Source organism: Cordyceps fumosorosea (genome assembly GCF_001636725.1).
Source record: "Cordyceps fumosorosea ARSEF 2679 chromosome Unknown scaffold_4, whole genome shotgun sequence".
In the NCBI taxonomy this organism is placed as follows: domain Eukaryota; kingdom Fungi; phylum Ascomycota; class Sordariomycetes; order Hypocreales; family Cordycipitaceae; genus Cordyceps; species Cordyceps fumosorosea.
Window position 1 is genome coordinate 1,583,221 of NW_017387304.1, and position 14,626 is coordinate 1,597,846.

Genomic DNA, 14,626 nt, shown 5'->3' on the forward strand with positions numbered 1-14,626 from the left:
AGTCTCGGGGGAATTGTCCAGTGCAGTCTCTTTCCCACTCCTCCAGTCTTGACAGACTCCAAAGACTTGTAGTATCACATTCGCCAACGGCGGCACATCGGACCATTTAGGCTCTAAATCCAGTCCCCAGAAGAATCTTCTCACATCTCATCCATGCTGTAGGGTATTGACAGAGTGCCCCTTGCCGCAGTGCGTCTGCCACGGCGAGATCATCGACGCGCAGAGAGGTATTGCCACCGCGCAGCGCTACATTGTCCTCTAAGCGGTAGACTAGGTAGTAATCCACAGGATACTTTGTATACAGTTGGCCGTCTGCAATTAGCGCCAAGTGCTGCTCAGTAAGGGCAGTATAATACGCAGTTGAGCTCGTAAATGGCCCCGTGGGCGCAGCTGGTCACCCAAGGAACCCGAAAAAGCCACGACGGAGAGCCGTCCTGGAAGTGAATGCGGGCGTGGTAGTTGGCGCATCCCATGAGTGTCCACCCCTACGTTGGTATAGTGTTCAGCGGCGCAGCTCTTGCCATTGTTCAGCCTAGATGCAAGTTGGGAAACGGCCGCGTCGTCGATCCTGGCGCACAGTCAGCGGCGGTGCGCGATACCTATGTCGCATCATCTAAGTCCTACCAATTAGTCATGGAATGTTAGTGTTACATGGCGAGTAGCTTTAGCCACAGGAAGGAAAAGAGAAGAGGGCTGGTACCTCCTCACATGTGTGGACGGAAGGCAAGAGGTGGGCAAAGCACAGGTGGCGGCTACAGCTGTCACAACCGCCGCCGGGGGCCCTGACACTCGGCCTTGTTGGTAGGTAGCAGGTGAAAAATCTTGGTTCCATTTCAAATGCTGATGAGATGCGGCGCAGGTGGTTGGGATTGCGTCAGAACACACGTGGAAAAGGATCAGTCACAATCTGTCTGGTTGTGCAACCAAAACTTGCTCCGTGAGCAGCAGCGGATGACTAAGGAAGGGTCTATCAATCGTACCAGTAGTCGTAAGGGGTGAATGCCCTCGGTGTCGATGCCGTCCGTAATGGGAAAATGGGACGGTCGCTCATACCTGTCGCGTACCAAGAGATGGCCTCCGTATCTAAGTATATCTGCAGTTGCAAATCCCTTCTCGAGTGGACGATGCGAGTAGCAGAAGAGCCTGCAGCGTCGTCGAGTCGAGTACCGCGACAACTGACCAATAGGGTTTGTTCCCAGCGGCGGGTGGTGTGCTGCTATCAATGTCACACGCCACAGAGACTCTGCGCCAAGATGGCCACGCACCTTTGCGACACCGGGCAAGGGGTTGCAAGTTTGTAGGTGGCAATAAATCTAATCATGGATATCATGGATGGGCATGGGTTGCATTTTATTTTTTATTCTATTTTCTTGGTATTCTTATTTTTAAAATCGCTGTGGGTTCTGCGGCGGTGCAGAGGCCACGAAAGTGTTTCACCTCGAAATTGATGTTCATAAAACACATTTTGCATTTTGCATTTTGCATTGGTGTAGATAAGGTTGTCGCCGAGAAGAAAAAAAAGAGCCCTTTCCTGAATCTGTCTGTCCTCGTTGCCCCTTTGGACGAGTTTCTGCGGCCCGTGCGATTTCCTCATGGCAAAGCGATGCGGCTGCCGCAGGTTCGGATTCACACACCACACCGTACGGAAGATCGCGATGCCTGTCAGCACTTTAATTTTTATCACCATCACCTAATCACCTAATCACCAGAGAACCGGCGGCCTCTCTAAAACCATCATGATTGGACTAATCAGGGGCTAAAAAACCATCGAGTCAAGTCCACCACCGCAAGAGTGGTACTCCTACTGTAGATAGGGATGCCGTACTGGCACGCTGCCAAGCAAATCGCCCGTCCCGGACATGACAATCGGCAGCAGCAAAAATCAGTGGCGTTTTTTTCCTTCGCCCAGTTAGCATCTCTTTGCCTGACTATCTCACTGACAACGTGCCAATGAGCAATGGGCAATCCCTGGCCCCCAAACCTTCCGCTGATCCCTGCAGATTGGGCCATTGGGTTTGGGTTTTAAACTACGGCCCTCGCAAAACCAACAGTGCCCGCCCAAACCCACATGGCCGCTGCCAAGGACGAAACACACCAAGTTCCAAGTTCCACGATATTTATAGGCGATGCTTCTGATAGGCATAGGCAAGGAAAAAAGAAAACAACGGTGTTTTGGTTTCCTTTACAATGTAGGCAAAAATAAGTTCAACCCTTGTTCATCCAGTCTTGGCAGATATGGCCGCATTTACAACCACGCAGTCTGCCTGACAGCACGCCATCAACTCTCCCTTCTAACTGGCCCATCGACCACCACCCCTTTGTTACCCGTTACAACTCTGGCGACGCCAAGACGAAAACGACAACCTGGACTCTTTTTTCTTTCGATTCACCTTGTAAGCAAGCGCACGGCCGTCCTCGCCGCGGCCCACCACGCCGACGTACGCTTGTCGCTCCAATGCTTCAAGGGACCCCCCCCCCGGCCGCGTTGAGGCTCTGCGGCGGCACTGCAACAAGCAACGACATGGCCCTCCCGTAACTGCCTACCTACCGTTGCACCACTAGTGATCTTTATCATTTCATCCATCCAACTAGTCATAGTCAGTATTTGCATTGTCGGGTCTTCCGTTTGGGCCTTGACCGGGGGGGGGCTATGCCCAAACTAGGCAAGGGAGCCTTCCGATCACTTTGACAACCTTGCCCACCATGCTGAGTACTTTGAGATTGTATTAGACATGAACCAGCAGTCAAGGGCCTTGGTTGCTTGGTTGCTTTGGTCTCCTTGTCTTGTTAAAAGGGATGGCCTCCCCCCCGGGCAGCACGGGTCTATTCTCCTCAAGATAACTTCGTAACTCTGTTTCTTTTCCCTTTTCCGAGAGATCCTAGTTTAACTATAGAGTCAATCCTTTTTACTTTTTGCTTCATATTTATTTTGTCTCTTTTCATCTCTGCTTCATCTCTTATACGACGACTTTGATACCCCTTCCCCCCCCCCTCCCTCGTTGACTTGGTCAGGCACCATGAACGAGAACAATCGAAACGATTCCGCCTCGTCCTTCGGGAAGCTGGTCGCCGGCGCCGCTCCGTTCTGGATCGACTCCAACACGCCGACGAGAAGAAACTCCTTCCACTCTGACCACCGCCCGGCCGCCGCCTCCGGCCTCGACGAGGAATCCCAACGGCCCAAGCACCGCCACCAAGGCGCCTCCGCCTTCGACGACTTCTCCGAGCTAGACGAGAAAAAGTCCTCGTCGCCCACGCCGGACCCCTACGACCCCAACCGCCCTCGCCTCGGCTTCAAGCAGCGCCTGCACCACTTCACCTGGGCCTGGTACACCTTCCCCATGAGCACCGGCGGCCTGGCGCTGCTCATCGGCAACCAGATCAACTCCTTCCCCGGGCTCAACACCGTCGGCTTCGTCGTCTACTTCATCAACCTCGTCATCTTCTTCACCGTCACCACGCTGATCGTACTACGCTTCCTACTACACAAGGGCGACTTTGTGCGCTCCATCACGCACCCGCGCGAGGGCTTCTTCGTGCCGACCGCCTTCCTCTCCTTCGCCACCATCATCACCACCACCTATCGGTACTGGATCCCCAACGACGACGGCACGCTGTCCTGGGCCATCCAGGGCGTCTTCTGGGGCTACGTCCTGCTCACCCTGACCCTCGCCGTCGGCCAGTACAGCTTCGTCTTCGCCTCTCACAGCCACAAGCTGCAGACCATGATGCCCACCTGGATCCTGCCCATCTTCCCCATCATGCTCTCCGGCACCATCGCCTCCGTCATCGCAAAGACCCAGTCCGAGATCGCCATCCTGCCCGTCCTCGGCGCCGGCCTCACCTGCCAGGGCCTCGGCCTCTCCGTCGCCATGCTCATGTACGCGCACATGATCGGCCGCTTGATGCAGTCCGGCCTGCCCAACCGCGAGCACCGCCCGGGTCTCTTCATGTGCGTCGGCCCGCCCGCCTTCACGGCCCTGGCCCTCATCGGCATGGCCAAGTCGCTCGAGGCGTCCACCGCCCTCGACAACTCGCTTCTCGACAAGACTGTCCTCTACAACCTGGCCATGATCAGCGCCGTCTTCCTCTGGGCGCTCAGTCTCTGGTGGTTCTTCATTGCCGTCGTCGCGGTGGTCCAGTCACCGCCGAAATACTTCCATCTTGGCTGGTGGGCTGCCGTCTTCCCCAACACCGGTTTTACCTTGGCCTCGATTAACATGGCCAGAGAGTTTGGAAGCGCACCTCTCGCGTGGTGCACCACAGTCATGAGCATCATGATGCTATGCGCCTACTTGTTTGTCCTTTCTTTCCAGATTCGCGCAGTCGTTATACAGGACATTCTGTACCCTGGCAGGGACGAAGACGTTGAGGATCATTAGAACAACGTCTTCTTTTTGTCACATTTACTGCTTTCCAACGGTCCACGCGAAAAGTGGTTTTTTCATCATTCGTTTTTTGTCTTGTTTTCTGCATAGCCGGCATCCAACATTATAGAAGTTACAGAGCATACACAGCATTCACTCTTTCACCAGACTAGTCTCATTTTTTACACAATTTATTCAGCTTCTGAATTGCCCATCATTTTGACTCATATATAATACTCGCGCCAAGCGAGAAAATAAAATGGCATAGAGACAATCGTCTAATATAGAACAGCATCGCCAGGGCCACGACTCGACAACGACATTGGCATTTATGCTTCGCATTAAGCTACTGATAAGCACTTTTGCCCCCCTTGCTGTCTCATCCCTCGTACCCGTCTAGGCCTTTGGTTTCGCCTTGCCAGTGCAGCCGACTCCTGGAGCCGCAACGTCGTAGGCCCAAACATCGATCGCAAAATACTGGAGCGCGTTGCTATCTCTGGCGGTCTTAGCCGGGTCCTTCTTAGCCAGGGCCAGGATCTCGTCGTAGCCGTCCGCGAAGTGGTCCACCACATTCTCGTTGATCGTTGGCACGTGAAACATTCGATGAAGGAGGTCGACGGCCCAGATGGTGTTGAGCGGAGATCCGGCCACCGTGTAGCCCAGGTTGCAGGTCGACGAGAGCGATCGCCGCAGCTGGAAGGACAGGGGACAGATGACAGTTTCCTCGGTCGCGTTCTTTCCACGGTAATGACCTCCCCAAGCTATAAATACATGGCCTCGTTAGTTGTCTGTCTCATCTCTGATACTCTATAGATAGATGGCATGTCTGGGACACGTACTTGGCATCGACGCGCAGACCCCGTCGGGGTCATCGCAGCGAAAGGTCATGACTCCCTTGTCCGCGGCGACGATTCGATCAAACCAGCCGATGGGCTCCGCCAGGGTGCCGTTTCCGAAATACCGCTTGACGATGTCCGACTTGCCGCCGAAGCGGAGCAGGTGGTTCCGGGCGTGTTGGGCCAACTGCACGGCGTCGTCGAGGCCGCCTTGGAGCTGGGCACGCAGCGTGCTGTTGCAGGAGGAGTGAATGGGGAACGATGCCTGCCATCCCTCGGCCCAGTTATAGCCTCCCGCCTTGGGCGTCGTCGTCGGCGTGGTGACGAGCGTTGTCGGGGTCGCCTTGTCGGTCGCGAGCGGCGAAGCCATGAGGCCGGGGGCAACAAGGGCCAGAAGGAAGCTGGGCGTCTTCATATTGAATAGCTGGGACCTTTTTTGATGGGATGTGGTATGAGCCTGGCGTTCAAGAGAGCGTCGCATCAAGGGCAGCTTGTCGAGGTATATATAGCCAGGCAGTTGGCGACGCTCAGCACCTGTGTTGCTGATAGCGGTCAAGATGGCCGTCTATGTACCTGCCAAGACAGTACTCTGCGCCATTTTTGCATTCCTCCAATATGAGGCTTTCTTTACTGGCGTGTTCAGCCTTGGGAAGTGGAGAGAGCAACGAGTTCGTGAGCCCGGTAGAGGACCAGTAGAGGACAACGTCGATGATGCCCGTCGTCGGCGCCCCGGTTGGTGGGCAATATATTTGCTAGCTTTTCAGCCATTTACGCTGCCAAGAAAAATTTACAAAGAGATGCAGAGTCTCGAATCCCAAAGGACCAACAGATTGGCGACCATGGCTTCATCACCATGGACATCAAGGTGCTTTGGCTTGCCAGCTGCAGTGCCAAGACCATGAGGCTAGCTACTGCCGGGTCCACGAGGCTCGCTACCATCGCCAATACAATAGAGTTATTTTCAAGCTTGTTCTGGGCAGATGGTTCGTCTTCTTTGTTGCTGCTCGAATATATTAATAATATCCACCGTCGCATCGGTCACCTGCTGGCGAACCTTGGGCCTGACTTATACATGGATCAGCTCTAACGGGTCTTACTACAACTGAGAACCAACTTTGACCCGTTTTTCACTTTTCAATAATATCAAGAGATTTACGTCATCCCAGTACAATCCAAAGTATTCTCTATATACAACTTGTTTGTATTTTTAGGAAAGCCGCAAATAATTGCCCGTCTGATGCGCGGCCCTCGTCTGCACCAGCCACGTGTGGCAAAAGTTCCCTCATTCGGCCTTTCGAGCCACACTAGCGCAAGGCAGCCAAAATCCACGCCACGCTGAGAAAAGTACAGATCGCGGGACATTGCCGAAAGTCTTTTCCCCCATCTTCGCTTTGCCGCCGTATCACCATCAAGGTTATTTTGGTGATTGCTCCTCGGCTTCTTTCCTGCCATCCACGGCGCAGGAATTTACTTTAGCAGACGCCATCGCTAATTGGCGCGCCCGTCGCTGCGTCCTCTCTCCCTCCCCCTCCTCCCCCCTGGCTTCCTGGCCGGCGCCGGCCTTCCGGACATCTTTGACGATGGCGCCCCTCGTCGAAAATTCGCAGATTAAGCATGCGCAGCTGCTGAATCCGCTCTCCTTTCACTTTCGCACTTACATCTGGCCGTTCGCCATCGTCTGGCCCGTCTTCCTCCGATATTTTCTCACCCCTGACCTCTACGAGAAGCACATCGGCGCCCCCGAGTGGACGTTTGTCTGGGTCGGCTCCATCATCACGGTTCAGTCCTTGGTTTGGTTGAGCACGCATTGGAGCGTCAACCTCGACGCTATCTTCACTGCGCAGTCTGCCAAGTCTGTTGAAGATGCTCAGCTCATCAAGGTCATCCCCATCGCCAACGCCGGCTCAGCCGAAATCTGCAAGCTGGTTCGCGACAAGGTGCGTGGCGCGCAATTGAGGTCAGATTTCGCTGCAACCTACTAACGCGACAATTTCAGGCCGGTGGAAAGACCAACATCTCGTTCCTGTTCCAGAAGCGCCGCTTCCTGTACAATCCTGAAACCAAGTCTTTCGATACACTAAAGTATGCCATCGACTCCGAGCCCCAGCCTCTTATCCGCGACTTCCAGTCATCGCGCGGTATCACCAACAAGTCCGAGCTGTCGCGCATGGAGCATCATTATGGCTCCAACACTTTCGATATCCCCGTCCCGACCTTCACTGAGCTGTTCAAGGAGCACGCCGTTGCGCCCTTCTTTGTCTTCCAGATTTTCTGTGTTGGTCTATGGATGCTTGACGACTACTGGTACTACTCGCTCTTTACGCTGTTCATGCTCGTCGCTTTCGAAAGCACCGTTGTTTGGCAGCGTCAGCGCACCTTGACCGAGTTTCGAGGAATGAGCATCAAGCCCTACGATGTGTGGGTGTATCGTCTTGGCACCTGGACCGAGGTTCAGAGCGATGCTCTCCTTCCCGGCGACCTTGTTTCCGTAACCCGTACCAAGGATGACAGTGGTGTTGCCTGTGACATGATTCTTGTCGAGGGCACTGCTATTGTGAACGAGGCTATGCTTTCGGGCGAGAGTACCCCCCTTCTCAAAGATTCGATCCAGCTCCGCCCCGCCGAAGCGACTCTTGATGCCGACGGTCTTGACAAGAATGCTTTCCTTTGGGGCGGCACCAAGGTCCTCCAAGTTACTCACGGCACTGCCGACCAAGAAAAGCCCGTCCTCTCCTCGGGAGTTCCTACACCTCCTGACAATGGTGCCATGGCCATTGTGACCAAGACTGGCTTCGAGACTTCTCAGGGCAGCCTCGTCCGCACCATGATCTACTCTACTGAGCATGTCTCCGCTAACAACGTTGAGGCTTTGCTTTTCATTCTGTTCCTCCTGATTTTCGCCATTGCCGCGTCTTGGTATGTCTGGGATGAAGGTGTGCGCAAGGACCGCAAGCGCTCCAAGCTCCTTCTCGACTGTATCTTGATTGTGACCAGTGTCGTTCCCCCTGAGCTACCTATGGAACTCAGTCTTGCCGTCAACACCAGTTTGGCTGCTTTGGCTAAACTAGCCATCTTCTGCACTGAACCCTTCCGCATTCCTTACGCCGGCCGCGTCGATGTGGCTTGCTTTGACAAGACTGGAACTTTGACTGGCGAGGACCTCGTCGTTGAGGGCATTGCTGGACTTGGCTTGAACCACTCTGATGTCGAGGATACAAAGGAATCTGACGGCGCCCACTCTACCATTATTTCCGTCAAAGGAGCAAGCCTGGAAACACAGTTGGTCCTGGCCACTGCCCATGCCCTGGTTAAGCTCGATGAAGGTGACATTGTCGGAGACCCGATGGAAAAGGCCACCCTCGCTTCGCTGGGCTGGACTCTGGGACGCAAGGATATTCTCTCGAGCACGGGTAAGGCTGGGAGCACTGTTGGCAACGTCCAGATCAAGCGTCGCTTCCAGTTCTCCTCTGCCCTGAAGCGCCAAAGTTCCATCGCCATGGTTAACGGTACCAATGCCAAGACCGGTCAAAAGCTCAAGGGCACCTTCGCCGGCGTGAAGGGAGCCCCCGAGACCATCATGAAGATGTTGGTTGACGTCCCTGCTGATTATGAAGAGACCTACAAGTACTTCACTCGCAAAGGTTCACGTGTTCTTGCTCTTGCTTACAAGCAGCTGACTGTCGATTCTGAGCTCGGTGCTGCCAAGATCAATGACCTCAAACGCGAGAATGTTGAAGCTGAATTGACGTTTGCCGGTTTCTTGATCCTCCACTGCCCTCTCAAAGAGGATGCCAAGGAGGCGGTCCAGATGCTGAACGAGAGCAGCCACCGTGTTGTCATGATTACTGGTGACAATCCTCTTACCGCCGTACACGTCGCCCGCGAAGTCGAGATTGTCGACCGCGATGTTCTCATCTTGGACGCCCCTGAGGATGATAAGGGAGCTGCGCACCTCGTCTGGCGTAGCGTTGATGACCGCATTATCATCTCTGTTGACCCCACCAAGCCGATCGATCCTAAGATTATCAAGGGCAACGACCTTTGTGTGACTGGATATGCCCTCGCCAAGCTCCAGGGCCAGCCCGGATGGGACACTCTCATTCGTCACGCTTGGGTGTACGCTCGCGTCTCGCCCAAGCAGAAGGAAGATATCCTGCTCAGCCTCAAAGACATGGGATACTACACTCTGATGGCCGGCGACGGTACCAATGATGTTGGTGCCCTCAAGCAGGCTCACATTGGTGTCGCGCTTCTGAATGGTACAAAGGATGACTTGACCCGCATCGCGGATCATGCTCGCAACACTAGACTCAAGGACATGTACCAGAAGCAGTGTGACCTGATGAAGCGTTTCAACCAGCCTCAGCCGCCTGCCCCTGTCCTCATTGCCCATCTGTACCCTCCCGGACCTGCCAACCCTCACTACCAGAAGGCTGTTGAGCGCGAAGCCGAAAAGAAGGGCATCTCTGTTGAGGAATATGTCAAGGCCGCCGGTCACCCCCTCGAGACCATCACCTCGCCTGCCGCCCAGCAGCTGATCAACTCCAACGACCCTCGTGCCGCTCGCCAAGCCGCTGCCCAAGCCAAGGCCGCGAGCCTCGCCGACAAGCTCTCTTCTGGAATGATGGAAGCCGAACTCGGCGACGACGAGCCTCCCACCCTGAAGCTGGGAGACGCCTCTGTGGCGGCTCCCTTCACGTCCAAGCTCCGTGACGTCATCGCCATCCCCAACATTATCCGCCAGGGTCGCTGCACACTGGTTGCCACCATTCAGATGTACAAGATCCTTGCGCTCAACTGCCTCATTTCCGCCTACTCCCTGTCCGTCCTGTACCTCGAGGGAATCAAGTTCGGTGACACGCAGTACACTATCAGTGGCATGCTCATGTCCGTGTGCTTCCTCAGCATCTCGCGCGCCAAGGTCGTCGAGGGCCTGAGCAAGGAGCGTCCGCAACCCAACATCTTCAACATCTACATCATCGGCTCCATCCTTGGCCAGTTCGCCGTGCACATTGTCACGCTCATCTACGTCGCGCGCCTCTGCGAGCGTCTTGAGCCGCGCTCCAACGACGTCGACCTCGAGGCCGAGTTCGAGCCGTCGCTGCTCAACTCGGCCATCTACCTGCTGCAGCTCGTGCAGCAGGTCTCCACTTTCGCCATCAACTACCAGGGCCGCCCCTTCCGCGAGGCCCTCACCGAGAACAAGGCCATGTTCTACGGCATCGTCGGCGTCTCCGGCCTCGCCTTTGTCTGCGCCACGGAGCTCATCCCCGAGATCAACGAGGGCATCAAGCTCGTCCCCTTCACCGATGAGTTCAAACTCAACATGACCGTCGTCATGGCCCTTGATTTCGTCGTCTGCTGGGTCATCGAGGTCGTCCTCAAGTCCCTGTTCAGCGACTACCGTCCGCGCGACATCGCCGAGCGCCGCCCCGAGCAGCTCGCCCGCGAGGCCGCCCGCAAGAAGGTCGTCGCGGACAAGAAGGCGGTCGAGGAGGAGCAGAAGCGGCTCGAAAAGGTGGCCGAGTTTGAGCGCAAGGTCGAGGAGCGCAAGAGGCAGCTGCAGGAGTGGCGCGCCGGCCGCCAGCGTCAGTGAGAATCCCCAGGGTAGAAGAGCTGGAGGTGCGCTGGTGCACGTTGTGATTTGGCAAGACCATCTATTTTTAAACGTATGCAAATGAGAAGAAATAATAGAAGTAGGCAATAAAGGGGTTTTTATAGACGATGGGGAGGAACTTGTGTATATACACTTTACTATGGGGTGTTGCAGCATGGTTCAGAGATTTTCTTTATTTTCTGTATGAATACATGTTGCATTGAGCTCCACGCGTCACACTCGTATCCTGAAAGTGAGTAGAAATTATAGCGTCAGGGCGTCACAATGTAGTGGTAACCAATGGTGCTTTCAGACTCTCTATTGTGTCTAGAAGTTGAACTCAAGCCGAACACATGTTAAAACAGAAAGTGACAAGGAGCCAAGGTGAATTGACGCCGTGAGCTCCAGCACACAAATAATTGAGCCCCATTCCTGCTCGTGGTATTCCGAACTCAAGATTGCATTTCTCATTTTCCTCCCTTCATCCTACAATTTTTTTTTCATACAGGCAGGTAGATCCCGTTATGTCTCTGGGCTGGATCACTCTGCAATTTCATCACGGCGGCACGCCTGCCCAACGGGACAACCAGCCGCTTTTACGCCAAAGCTTGAGTGGCAGAGCACGCTTAGTTGCCAGGGTTTTGGGCAACGAAGGAGACACCCTTCTCGATGTTCTTCTTGAGGTCAACGATGCAGGCGTCGAGGAGGGCCTGCTCGGCGGCGTCAACCTTGCCGACGGGGAGAATCTCCTTAACACCATCGGGGCCGAGCTCGACCTTGGAGCTGAAGAAGTCGATACCCTGGTCCTTGTAGAGGGGAGACTCGACGAAGGTGGGCTCGATGACCTTCTCGCCGGCAGCGGCGCGGAGGAGCGAGTCAGCCATGCGGGCACCGGCCATGGCCATGGAGAGGGTAGCAGAGCCGGCACCGTCCTTGGCCTTGACGACCTCGTCGCCACCGAACTGGACACGCTTGACGAGGTCAGCGTTGGAGGTCAGGTCGGGGTGGCTGCTCTGGCTGAAGAGGGGAACGATGGTGACGCCGGAGTGGCCACCAACGACGGTGATGTTCTCGTCCTTGGGGTCAGTGCCCTTGATGGCGGAGACGAAGCGGCTGGCGCGGACGACGTCGAGCGTAGTGACACCAAAGAGGGTCTTGGGGTTGTAGACGCCGCGGGCCTTGAAAACCTCGGCGCAGATGGGGACGGTCGAGTTGACGGGGTTAGCGATGACCAGGGTCTTGGCCTTGGGGGCAGACTGGGCAACGGCCTTGGCGAGATCGCGAACGATGGAGGCGTTGGTGTTGAAGAGGTCGTCACGGGTCATGCCGGGCTTGCGGGGAACACCGGCGGGGATGAGGACGATCTCGGCATCCTTGAGGCAGGCGGCGAGACCCTCGGGGGTGGGGTCGTAGCCGGTGACGTTGGACTTGGTGTTGACGTGGGAGATGTCAGCGGCGACACCTGGGAAAACAAAATTTGGTTAGCGTTTGGGGGTCGTGGACAAGAAAAGGTCGCTCAGACGCAAATGCGAAGCCTCAAGCCGCGATCACGAGAGCAATCGCGATGTGAGACAACGCAGGGCGCCAACAGGGTATAGATTTCAACGCACCAGGGCCGCCACGGATGTCGTAGAGGGCGAGCTCGGTGACACGGGGGTTCAGCTTCAGGAGCAGGGAAAGCGGCTGGCCGATACCGCCAGCGGCACCAAGAACGGCAACCTTGGAAAGCTAAAAGCCAGTCAAAGTTAGCAATTGGTCGTCAAAATTGGTTCAATGACAGCCGCCCATGACGCAAGGGGGCTTGCAGAGCTCTGGGGAATTTGACGGGGAAAGGGCCCCAAGGCTTCAACGGCCGGAAGCTATGGGAATAGACGTACGTTGCGGGCCGAAGCAGAGAAAGCCCGGGTCTGGATTCTGGAGGCAGCAAACATTGTGACTGGTGAGGATAGAATTGGGGGGAAGAAGGATGTGAGAGAGGCAGATTGGGGGGGTTTACAAGGTTGAGTGAGGTGCTTGTCAAAGGTGGTTGAGGGAAAAGGCGTTTGGTCCATCCGTTGCTCGGTCAGATGGGCCCCTGCCAGGCTTGGCCTCGTGCTGCTGGCCTGCTTTTTGGCTGTGAGAGGGCATGGGTGAGAAAAAAAAGCGGAAAAGCCACACGCACTAGCCTCCATGTGGCTGGGTTGCCAGGAAGAAACACGGGCATAGCTCGGCGGTGCTCGGCTATGTCAATCCTACCCTACCAATCACTACCAACAGCCAGATTATTTTGCCTGGTTAATAAATTTGGGTGGTAATGCAGCCTGGGAAGCTGATTGTTGGTGCGGACCCTTGGTGCAGAATATTACTACACCTGACCCAGAGTTAGTAATTGGAGACAGTGGGTGAGCACATTGGCTTTGGCTGGCACACTGTCATCAGCACTGGTGGACGTTTATCAGTTGCGACAATAATTTGCAATGTCCACAAGCTCGAGAAATCTTCTATGAATGGCTGAATTGGTCAATTGACTCAAGATGCAGCATCTCATTGATTTCTCTCTCCCGCTATTGGTGTGCCCCCCCCCCCCCCCCCCGAGCGCTGCAAGCGCACTTTATACAACGCCATGACATTGCAAAATCGGCGATTAGTTTCAACTTAGATGCAATTTCTGGATATCACTCAGTCTCCTCAATCGCAAGTCAGCATGTGCTCTGTCCTCCATCGTCCCCTTGCAAGCCGTTTACCTAGTGTGATCGGCGAGTGACGCATATTGGCGGGGCACTCCCAATTCAGACAAACGGAACCATGACCAAAACCACCTCGACTTCTTCAACCACGAACATCACCACCACTGCGACACATTCGTACCAGCCAGCCCATCATGTCGCAGGTCCAGCTATCGCAGCTGCTGCCCCTGCCCGAGGGCGAGCTGCAGCAGGTCCTCGACTACGCCAAGACACTGTCCAAGAAGGACGCCGCATCGCACTTCAGCAACCTGCTCGGCGACTCGCCCCTCGCCGTCGACTTTATCGCGTCCTTCAACGCCCGTCGCGAGACTCCCTCCGCCACTCCTCATACAACTACCACTACTTCTGCCAGCTCCAGTGCCAGCGGTCCATCGCCCTCCAACGTCGACGCCGTACGAAAGCCGAAGCGTGACCCCAAGAAGAAGAAGGCAGCGCTACGCACCCCGCAGGCCCGCCTCGTCGACTCCTACACCGGCCCATTGGGGACGGCGTACAGCAAAAATGATGCGGATCTCGACTACATAGCGCAGCGGGCAAGCGCGCCGACGAGTAACCAGCCCTCGCGTCCCGCCTCACCGCCCAACAGCCAGCCTCCTCCCAAGCCGCAGCAGAAGCAGCAGCAGCAACAAGCGCCGAAGCAGCACGCCTCGTCCGCCGGCTTCCTCATCTCGGAGTCCCTCGGCAAGCCCAAGTCCAAGTCCAACCCGAACACACGCAGCTCCACGCCGAAACCCTCCGGCGGCGGCGGCACGACCAAGGTCTCCATCTCAGGCGGCACGCCCATGGCCGGGCAGTCGACTGCCGTGGCGGACCTCGACGCCGCCATCCGCGCCCTCGAGGTGTCGACCGACCCGTCGCTCGACGACCCGCGCGCCCGGCGCTGCCGCTGCGTCGCCACCCGGCACCCGCTGCAGACGGCGGCACCCAACTGCCTCTCGTGTGGCAAGGTCATCTGCGTCAAAGAGGGTCTCGGGCCGTGCACCTTTTGCGGCGCCGCCCTCATCCGGCCCGACGAGGTGCAGGCGCTGGTGCGCGAGCTCCGCGACCAGCGCGGCCGCGAGCGCATGGCCGCGCACGCGAGCGCCAACCGCCGCGCCGAGG

General features: G+C 56.1%; 4 protein-coding genes across 4 annotated transcripts; 2 read left to right on the forward strand and 2 right to left on the reverse strand.

Moving 5' to 3' along the window:
• Positions 1-3,017: 3,017 nt before the first annotated feature.
• Positions 3,018-4,382, forward strand: ISF_02698 (C4-dicarboxylate transporter/malic acid transport protein; the record flags this gene model as incomplete). Its single annotated transcript, XM_018846304.1, has 1 exon — positions 3,018-4,382. One exon carries the CDS (start codon positions 3,018-3,020, stop codon positions 4,380-4,382), a length of 1,365 nt encoding a protein of 454 aa, XP_018707011.1.
• Positions 4,383-4,763: 381 nt separating this feature from the next.
• On the reverse strand, positions 4,764-5,618 carry ISF_02699 (major allergen Asp F2; the record flags this gene model as incomplete). The annotated part of the gene is made up of 2 exons (XM_018846305.1): positions 4,764-5,128; positions 5,207-5,618. The coding sequence occupies 2 exons, from the start codon at positions 5,616-5,618 to the stop codon at positions 4,764-4,766; spliced, it is 777 nt and encodes a 258-aa protein (XP_018707012.1).
• Positions 5,619-6,783: 1,165 nt separating this feature from the next.
• ISF_02700 (cation-transporting ATPase 4) lies at positions 6,784-10,799 on the forward strand (the record flags this gene model as incomplete). Its single annotated transcript, XM_018846306.1, has 2 exons — positions 6,784-7,140; positions 7,200-10,799. 2 exons carry the CDS (start codon positions 6,784-6,786, stop codon positions 10,797-10,799), a joined length of 3,957 nt encoding a protein of 1,318 aa, XP_018707013.1.
• Positions 10,800-11,425: 626 nt separating this feature from the next.
• On the reverse strand, positions 11,426-12,730 carry ISF_02701 (malate dehydrogenase; the record flags this gene model as incomplete). Its single annotated transcript, XM_018846307.1, has 3 exons — positions 11,426-12,261; positions 12,410-12,527; positions 12,677-12,730. The coding sequence occupies 3 exons, from the start codon at positions 12,728-12,730 to the stop codon at positions 11,426-11,428; spliced, it is 1,008 nt and encodes a 335-aa protein (XP_018707014.1).
• Positions 12,731-14,626: the final 1,896 nt, after the last annotated feature.